This window comes from Pecten maximus, chromosome 3 (assembly GCF_902652985.1).
Source record: "Pecten maximus chromosome 3, xPecMax1.1, whole genome shotgun sequence".
NCBI classification, from domain to species: Eukaryota; Metazoa; Mollusca; class Bivalvia; order Pectinida; family Pectinidae; genus Pecten; species Pecten maximus.
Genome location: NC_047017.1, coordinates 26188519 through 26199082, shown reverse-complemented (window position 1 = coordinate 26199082; position 10564 = coordinate 26188519). Strand labels below are relative to the sequence as shown.

The 10564-nt window shown below is 36.9% G+C and overlaps 1 protein-coding gene across 1 annotated transcript; it reads right to left on the bottom strand.

The window, feature by feature from the left end:
* Positions 1 to 2985: 2985 nt before the first annotated feature.
* LOC117323717 lies at positions 2986 to 8009 on the bottom strand. Its single transcript, XM_033879134.1, has 2 exons — positions 7828 to 8009; positions 2986 to 5947 (listed from the first exon to the last, which is right to left on the bottom strand). The coding sequence occupies exon 2, from the start codon at positions 5866 to 5868 to the stop codon at positions 4360 to 4362; it is 1509 nt and encodes a 502-aa protein (XP_033735025.1). The 5' UTR covers positions 5869 to 5947; positions 7828 to 8009; the 3' UTR covers positions 2986 to 4359.
* Positions 8010 to 10564: the final 2555 nt, after the last annotated feature.

The following is a 10564-nucleotide window of genomic DNA, read 5'->3' as shown; positions in this document are numbered from 1 at the left end:
CACGTTTGTGTGGTAGCATCCCTATGGGTCGCGCCAAAAGTCAATTTCATTTCATGGATTAATGAACTTTTTGGCATTTTTAGTATTAAAATAAAACCAATATACATGTACCCATATGATATATATTGACATAGCATTACCAGTGACAAATATACTTAAGCATCATTCTTGTTTCATATCTCATGAAAGCAGGTGAGCGATACAGGCCCTCTGGGCCTCTTGTTTGTTTAGATGGTGATATTTGAGGAAAGAAATGAAGCTTGAATAATAGCATATTGGTGCATAATTACATGTATAAAGTACAAAGTGAAGTACAAAAATGTGAAACAAAACACCATAGAGATTGAAGTAAAGCTAGACCTTATGAATGGTCACCTTTAATTTTGGGATATAAGTCAGTTAATGGGTAAACTTTGTCACTCCAGTCAGCCAGCCACCTATCCAGTCAGTCAGCCACCTATCCAGTCAGCCAGCCACATATCCAGTCAGCTAGCCACCTTGTCAGTCAGCCAGCTACCTATTCAGTCAGCCAGCCACATATCCAGTCAATCACCACTCCAGTGAGCCACCTCTCTAGTAGTGTACACAGCCACCAGTGCAGTAAGTTTATTTGTTAATGTGAACACAGTTTTGCATATTACTGTCATTATCATAGAGACACCATGTGACTGTTAATACACATTTGAAAATATCTTACAATAAAGATGTTCATGATAACAAGAAAATAATATAATATTCAGGAGACCTTTCTATCATCGAAAACGATGACGTAAGAAGTACTATTAGCAAAGGTCCCAAATACCTTGAAGTACAACCTATTAAATGGACATATACATTTAAAGTGCTCATGGATTCTGTTGAAGTAGAATAACAAATATATATACCGTTCGTCTAAACCAAAGGAAAAGGACATGAACTCAACAGTCATGGGACAAGACAAAACAAGTTAAACAAAGGAACATACAGCGACAGGACACAACATGAACCTCCATAAAAACCGGAGGTGAAATCAGGTGCTCCGGAAGGGTAAGCATTTCCTGCTCCACATGTGGCACCCGTCATGATGTTCCTTGTCCCCTGACCGTTGAGTTAGTTTTAATCCCTTTGTTTAAACGTGCGGTATATATTTGTTCTTCTATTCTATTACAGTCAAATGTAGACAATGAGTCCGGATTAGTCAGTCATCAGTCATCCATCGATCAGTCCAGTAGCCCACCAGTCCAATCTGCTATCAACTTAGTAATTTATAGTTTTGTTTATTTTAGTTTTTTTGTGTAAGTGTAGTTGTTTATTAAGTTTTATTGACAACTATTGATTCAGCTAAGACCATTCAATGTGCCGCTTTGTAATCTCTCCTCAAAAATGGATTATTCAATAGATTAATTTAATTGTAAACTAAGTGCATTGAAAACTATTACTTGATAATGATTTTGTGTCCTCATTTTACAGATAAATGTAGAAAGATATTGTTTGAAACAAATTTACCACTTTCACTTTTCAGTCAAATGTAGATATGGACTCGGCCATCAGTCAGCCACTAGTCACTAGTCACCAGTACAGCCACCAGTGACCAGTATGTCACCATTCAACAGTCTCCATTATGTCACCAGTTCATCACCAGTATGTCACCAGTCAACAGTATGTCATGATCTTCAGTCACCAGTCCAATTACCAACATTGTCACCAGTTCAGTTACCAGTCCAGTTACCAGTCATCAGTCCAGTTACCAGTCACTAGTCCAGTTACTAGTCATCAGTCCAGTTACCAGTCACTAGTCACCAGTCCAGTTACCAATCACTAGTCCAGTTACTAGTCATCAGTCCAGCTACCAGTCACTAGTCCAGTTACTAGTCATCAGTCCATTACCAGTCACTAGTCCAGTTACCAGTCATCAGTCCAGTTACCAGTCACTAGTCCAGTTACTAGTCATCAGTCCATTACCAGTCACTAGTCCAGTTACTAGTCATCAGTCCAGTTACCAGTCATCAGTCCAGTTACTAGTCATCAGTCCAGTTACCAGTCATCAGTCCAGTTACTAGTCATCAGTTCAGTTACCAGTCACTAGTCCAGTTACCAGTCATCAGTCCAGTTACCAGTCATCAGTCCAGTTACCAGTCATCAGTCCAGTTACCAGTCATCAGTCCAGTTACCAGTCACTAGTCCAGTTACCAGTCATCAGTCCAGTAACTAGTCATCAGTCCAGTTACCAGTCATCAGTCCAGTAACTAGTCACCAGTCACTAGTCCAGTTACCAGTCACAAGGCACCAGTCCAGTCACTAATCATCAGTCCAGTTACTAGTCATCAGTCCAGTTACCAGTCATCAGTCCAGTTACCAGTCAGCAGTCCAGTTACTAGTCATCAGTCCAGTTACCTGTCACTAGTCATCAGTCCAGTAACTAGTCACCAGTCACTAGTTCAGTTACCAGTCACAAGGCACCAGTCCAGTCACTAATCATCAGTCCAGTTACTAGTCATCAGTCCAGTTACCAGTCATCAGTCCAGTTACCAGTCAGCAGTCCAGTTACTAGTCATCAGTCCAGTTACCTGTCACTAGTCATCAGTCCAGTAACTAGTCACCAGTCACTAGTTCAGTTACCAGTCACAAGGCACCAGTCCAGTCACTAATCATCAGTCCAGTTACTAGTCATCAGTCCAGTTACCAGTCATCAGTCCAGTTACCAGTCACTAGTCCAGTTACCAGTCAGCAGTACAGTTACTAGTCATCAGTCCAGTTACCTGTCACTAGTCATCAGTCCAGTTACCAGTCATCAGTCCAGTTACCAGTCACTAGTCCAGTTACTAGTCATCAGTGTTTCACCACAATCTGACAATCCTATAGTAAAGTAAGCCAGTAGTGTCAGTCACTCTTTTCTAAAGCCAATATGAGTGGGATTTGATTTTAAAAAGTATATCTGTTATTTTGTGTACAAATTAAGAGAATAAATTTGATATTATCAAATGTGATAAAAAATAAAGGCAGACATTGGAGAATACATGATTTTTATTATTCATTTCATATACCGTATACATGTGTGGAAAGAAAATAATAATAACAAAAATCCTTCCATCATCATCACATTTTCAGGGATGAAAAAATACCTCCCTCCCTCATCCTTTGTGGAAAAGTGTTCCTCAGAAACAATACATTAATTTTTTTTGCCTAAAAGCATTCAAAATTGTAAAAGAAATGAGATAAAACATGTCAAGGGGAATAACTCCTATGCATTTTTTGCATTCTACTAGTTGGAACTACTTTTATGTAAGCAACATGGCTTCTCAGTGAAGCCATTTTGACTTGACCCTTGGTTGAAATTTATGACTGAAATGCTAATATACGGAAGCGTAATTACATTTCATTTGTAAATATGCATAGGTGGAAGATGTCAGAATATGAATATTGATAAATCAGATTTTAACATGTGGTGGTGTCTGAGATTTTGAAACATTTCTGGAATCCACTTCAAAGTCAGTTTTTAATTTAATTTTCACATTTATGAATTTCTTGGTATAGTAAATATGTGTTTTATATCATACCATAGACATTGAGTGCATTTTTGTTTTTTATCAGTAATTTTTGAAGAGTTTTTAGTCCTTCTACATGTAACCCCAATATGGCTGACATTAGTAAGTCCAATAGTCCTTAACTATTCTATTTCGTGTTAACGTTTTCTTGGAATACGCAAAGTAGGAAATCCCATTTACATTGTATGTAGATGTTATCGTATCAGATCCGTGCAAAGATCTAGATGTATCAGTGTCGCTGGCGACTCAGTTTTCCTTCATGTTGAGCAGGTGTACGGGTGCTGTGTTATATGCTATCCTATATATCTCTAGTCAACAGAGCGTGACAAATCGCCGACAAAAGGTCTCTAAAAGTGCACATTTCCATAAAGTCTCATTTACATGAATAACACCACAACAATCTCCGCTACCATGCAACACGGAAGATCATTTAAAGTCCATGTAAATAGCAAATCCAGTGATATTTCACAGGCCTGTTAATCACTTTTCTAGTGCAATGGGATGAAAGTCACTTGATCAATTGTAAATGTATCATGGCTATCCACGGGTCTTGTTTCTATATTTAATTTGTTAACCCGCCTTTTTATTTCGGAAAAAAAACATGCGTAAAATGCAAGTTTCAGGAGAACATATCAAGCTCATGTGGATCAGGCATATCGAAGAAAAATAACATGGCGTTATGCTCACACGTGTCTGTAGCAGGTAGTGCGAGCAATTGTGTGACTTATTGATTTTTCGGTTTCCCCGTTTAACGTGTCAACATAGGTGCGTTATCACTGATGTCTCAAATGTCCAACCACCCACAACTCTTTTTTGTAACAAAAGATGCAACTAATCAATGCATATGTTCATACCACTTACAAGGACATCCACCATGCCTGCATGTCCCGTCTGCGTGGTTAAATTTGTTTTTATAATATCGATTGGAGCTTCCGGTTCCGAAGACTACATTCGTCCTCAGTTTGCAGCTATCGAACGCAACCATTCCATCATTGGGTTTTCCCAGCTCGCTATATTTCTGCATTGCCCAAAGTGCAGTGCTCTCTATGTAATCATCTATGTTATCACTGCCCTGTCCCCAACTGCTTGTTCCACACATCACGCCGGTTACATATTTCCTGCCCACGTTTACTAGATCTTCAAAACGAATACCGGTAGACGACACGTAATTTGTTTTAAGTGTCGTGTAGACTTCGAATTCAGCATCTTCAGTAGGTTTACAATACCCTTTCCACCGCAATACAGATCGTAATGACTTCTCAAAATAATTAGGATTTCTGCAAATATTTTGAAGAGTGTTGGTTGCAACACTTCCTTTCCACGGACCTTGCACGGAGAACCACTTACTGGTGTTGTTGTCAAAGGTACACTTTTTACGGTGCAGGGCTGCTGCGATTACTAAGTTTCCCATAGAATGTGAAAACAAAACTGTGTTACTTATAATTCCGTTTTGAGCGGCAATATCGCAAAAATGCTGGTGTAATTTGTTCACATCCCAGCCGTTGGACTTACTGTTATAATGAAGGAATTTATGAGAAACACAGTTCGAAGTGTAACTTTTAACATTACCCCAATAACCGGGTAGATCTCTCAGGACAGCACTGACAGGGGGGCTCTGACCAGTTCCATGCACAAACAAACATGTGGCCGCCGATACACCAGTATCCCTTTTGACTTTCAGTCGATCCTCAGCATTACTGCAATTTAGATGCACAGGACTAGCAATGGGGCACGGACCGTTCATTACATCCGCTGCTATATTGATGTCATTTTCGAATGTTTTCGTCCAACTGGTAACTGTGGCGCGACTACTCTGATACGTAACATATTGTAATCGGTTATCGTTAGTGCATATTGTAATGGTATTATCGTTTTGTTTCGTAGACCAAATGTTCCCAGGGCATCCATCTGACTGCGAACTTCTTAGCCAATTATCCTCTGTCACAATGTGTTGAAAAACTCCAAACCACTGTGATAGAGATATTTCCTCGACACAAAATGCCAATGAAGAATTCGCACCAGAAATACCAACAGTCGCTTTATCATCTGCCACAGTGAAAACGTGTTGGAAGTCAAAACCATAGTCAGAAGAAATCACTTCTGTTTGTTTAAAGTTAATTTGCTTCTTAGAATGATTCCATTCGACATTTAGGTACACCTTTTTAGAACCAAGTTCTCTCCTTTCAACTGTATCGATGTCTAAGGATACACTGAAGGAATCACGAAATATGTTGTTTAATTTGGCATCATCAGATGCTTTTAGTCCGAAATACAGCCCAAGAATCAGTCCAAGAATACACAAAACAGCTACGACACCTAACAGGATGACGGTTTTACGATGCATATTGCCTACACAGTGGAGCTCCTGATGAAAACAGCGCACATATGACCACGGATGCAAACAGTTTAGCAGGATTTTCTGTCTGCAAATAAAAACATTGTATCAATACATGAATCAATGCATATTTTGATGTTCATCGTAATTGACCATTATGTGTGTCTCTGTTGACATATATAAGGGGATAGGCTTGGGAAACCTAATGATAAAATTTCTTTCGAAATATACTAATAAACAAATATTGATTTGTTTTTTCATGAATATGGAAGGGGTAGTGCCACGAAGGGTCAACATTGGCCTGGCCACACAATGGCATTTCGATGCTAATTTACAAGTGAGAAACAACCCAAAAAGGCGAGGAAATCATTCATTTGATATACAATACATAAAGCGGATATTTGGGGAGTTTTAGGGAGAAGCATAAAAAAAGCGAAAACTTATAGCATCTGCAATGCCAACACTTTTCCAAAAGCATACCATATAAGTCAAATCATTTATGTCAACTAGCGTGTTTGTATAGAAATATTTTCTCTGAACAAATCAAATATATTGTCATGAATCCTCATATCCTGTACAGAAAAATATTATTGAGATAATATCTTTAAATCAAATAAACAATACGATATAGGACACATTGTATATATATATATATATATATTATATATATAGAAAATGATTATCAAGCCAATGGGTAGCATCTATGCGGCTCAATACAAAAATGATGTAAACAAAGCATAGAGTACCATGGTGTCGATTTACATTCCAAATTATTTTTTATTGATATTTTTCTTCTTACAGAGCCTAAGAAACAGCGAAAGTCTAACCACGTAAGTGCTAGTTCATAATTAACTTCTACTGTTAAGCATTATTGTTATATGTTTTGTTTCCCTTTGAAGAAAGGTTAGTATTGATGTTTACAAGATATCTGAAATCAGTGTTTTTTGGTTGTTTTTTGTTCCCTTTATGTTAAATGTTTTATCGACAAACAGTAAACAAAAAGAAAATATTGACTTTATGCTATCTCCTTAATGTGTGTAAATGATCTATCTCGAATGAGGGCAGACGTACATTTAACAAATATCAACACGAGGTGCAACCGGTATTACAGTAGGAGCAAGTAGTTGTAGAGAGAGAAAACTTGATATTTACTGCTAGCATAACTTGCTGATATTTGGCTCACGGTTCAGATGATTAAGTTGAACATCCTTATATACCTGTGTATCTTGTTGTCCCCGTGTAATAAAAACGCACACTAATCACAGACATTTACATATCGTTGTTACATTAAATGAATATAAACGTAATGCTACATCAACCATGAGCAGGAATTTTAAAAATGACGGAAGAGCATATCATGAAAGGGATAATATATTGTATTATCTGTAACTTCAGGATATTGAAAGGGGAAAAATGAAATGAAGTGTAGTATCACTTAGAATATTCATGTCGCATAATCGCTTCATTATTTCTTTCAATGATGTTTTCTTACATTTTTCCAGACTTTGCTAATACATTCAATTAGAAAAGTGTTAATTTATGGTTTTGATTATAATCTAAAATTATTTTCATGACTTTTTCCTTTTAGTTTACGCCTACAGGCAGTCCTATGCAGACTTTGTGTGAAAAAATAAACGCTATTTTTAGTTCACATGCGCAACGTTCAAACATTCCAATCTTGTAATATTTTAACTGGACTTGCACTATTAAATGATAACTTTCGATGACTCTGGTGCATTTTATATTAACTGTATCTTATTATTCCTTAAGCATAGAAATGATTCATACTTTATCTAGTCACTATAAAATTCGAAGCATACACACCACTTATTAAATCAGAGCTCCTACTATTTCTATAGGCTCGCTTTGCTGCTTACGTCTAAGTAGCATCTACCAAAATATGTGCATTTGTCATACATGTATTATATTAGAAAAAGAATGAAAATTGATCAATACACTATCACTTACCTTTAGAGACAATATTGAATAGTCTATCATCACCAGTTCCGCTACTGCATTTACTGCTTTTTGACAATATCGTAAATACTGTAGAATACTTTACTGCATGCATGTGAATAAAACAGATACGTTTATGAGAAATGTATGACTGTGATACTTCGAAGTAATGAGTTCAGGAAACTGTCGCTGTGGTCCTGCCGACACCTTCTAATACTATGACGTAAGACAACTACGCCACCTAGTGGCATGTTTTCATTTAATCTTAGCAACTATGTTGCTATGTTGCTATGTTGCTAAGATATATCGATATGGGTGGATAAACTACCACGTCGCCATCTAAGGAGACTATCTACTGTAACGATCTTGAAATATCTCCTGTGATGTATTTTTTAAATGAATCGAGGTCAAAACTTTCCTTAGTTAAGAAAACATCAACACCATATTCTTTCTCACCTCTTTCAGGGTCATAGATCACCACATGATCACACATTCCTACCACGGGTATTGCTTTATCTTCACACATGTAGGCAGAGAACAAGGAAGCCGATACGCAATAGATTTTAAATAAATGATGCAGCACACAAACAGATCAATACAATCATTAATTCTTCAGTTAAAAATCAATAGGGACACTTGTATCCAACTGACAAACTAAGCGAATCAAAATCATATACTGTGTACGGAAACATACCCCCATTTCCTATTTTTAAAACAAGCAAGTGCATCTCCAGATTATCTTAAATGAAGTACAAGTCACATTATTTTGAAATTGCACTAAAATAAGAGCCTGGCATGTTATTTTCATCAAATGACATAAGGTCACATGATCACCCATTGAAGTCAATATTGACATATCGTTCTAGTGAAGTAAACACAAATTTAATAGGGATTTCCAAAATTGCATTCTTTATAACATGCCCTTGGTGCTGTCCGACATTTGCAAATGTGTCCGAATAATATTTGTATTAGTGAACGTTTACAGTGTAATTACAATACGTAATAGTTAATAGATAGTAAGGATAATTTCCCTGGGTAAATGAAATCATGTTTTGACATTATCGCAAGGACACGGCTAAAATACTAAAATTGTAAAATATCTAGCTCCCAGGGGACATTGGCAAACTCCAGCTGGGGCTTAGCATCGAAGCATGATCTTGTTACCAAACAAGCATATTCGTGTTCATTAGGTTTGTTTCGGATCTGTTTCCATACTAGGTGCTATCGGTTAAAGAGACGTTGGTGGTTATATACATTGGTCTCTTCGCGTCAGGGAAATTATATAAGGATACAACCAGTCATATAAGCCTGCTCTTAGTTGAACAGAAAAGTTGCTTCATGTACATTTGCAGTCAGAGACAAGTGCTATCGGACCAAATCAAAATCAAAGTTAGTTTCCCGATGGGGTTAAATTTGCCGAAATATGGTATAATCCCTTTCATAATTACGATGCAATGATATGTTTAAAATAAAATCAATTTAAAATATAACCCATAGTCAAAAAGTAGGGCACAGTTATTATAGATGTATTCGAGTCGCATGCATCCCCTTATTGTACATATAATATGAAGAACATATGCATAAGTTATTAATTTATCAATTACATAATTTAAAACATTCAAGCAGGGACCCTTCGTGCAAAACGAATATCCTACAAATAACAGCATAGCTGTAAAAGGCTAAAATTTGTCGGGCTCCCAGAGAAACCTTTCCAAAAATATAGTAAAAAGATATTATTCTTACATCGAAATATTTTACTCTTATTCAACTAAACAGATAGTGCTTATTGGCTCCCGAAACAATGTAATTTGAAGTTAGATAAACCAAATGTTTTCTTGCGTGAAAAAAAATAAAATAAATATAATTTATTTCATGGAAATAAATACATTTTTGTAAAATGGGTTTGCTCTTTTTGTACTTTAACATTTTAATTGTTTTGATACACTTATGTGCATCTACATATGGTTAACTAATATGAGGCTGGGTCTAGTTTATGGGATTAAAAGGTTACAATTTTCTGTCGGTGGTCCTCTCCCAGCTGCTAACAAGCTGTGGCTAATTATAGCTATCACGTGTTCCTGGACAGGCATGCCTTATCCCTTAGAGAGTCATCACGCGTGATCAGTGCATGGGGGTCAGCATGACCCTTGCTGTTATAGCCCCGATTGACCAATCATATAGGGCGTGTATTCTATGGACCAATCCGAGATGCTCCAGCGGGTATTCTGACCACGCACCGCCATCTTACAATAGTAATAGGTTTCCATGCGTCTCCACGTATTTTTAGCTATTCAAATGCTGTGGACATTTTGTGCTTGAAAATAATGTTTGGTGTTATGGAAAAACACAGCGTATTTACTGAATATAATGATGTAGCAACAAAGATGGGATACTAAATAAAAATCTCTGCATAAATGAAAACATCTGATTTCCCAGAGTGCGCAGGTACTAATACTCGAAGTGGACTACCTACAGATCCCGAAACAGCATAGGATACAAAATAGTTAAATAAACCCGGAAAGACTACCATACCATCCGGAAACTCTAGTAAAAACACTTAATTAATAATGTAAATTACGTTCTGCCTCACATCAATCCAATTATAGAACCTGGGTTCTCATATGCAACAGCAGTATTATAAGTTAAATATCTACTTTCACAGAATCTTGCCATTATCACCATATCCTGCTCGTATGTCAAGTAAATGAATCGAAAAATGTTTGTCCTATATGGGTATTAATGTACATTT

What these genes read in the sequence shown, in the direction of transcription:
- LOC117323717 (XM_033879134.1), bottom strand. Translation starts at nt 5,868, where the DNA reads ATGCATCGTAAAACCGTCATCCTGTTAGGTGTCGTAGCTGTTTTGTGT.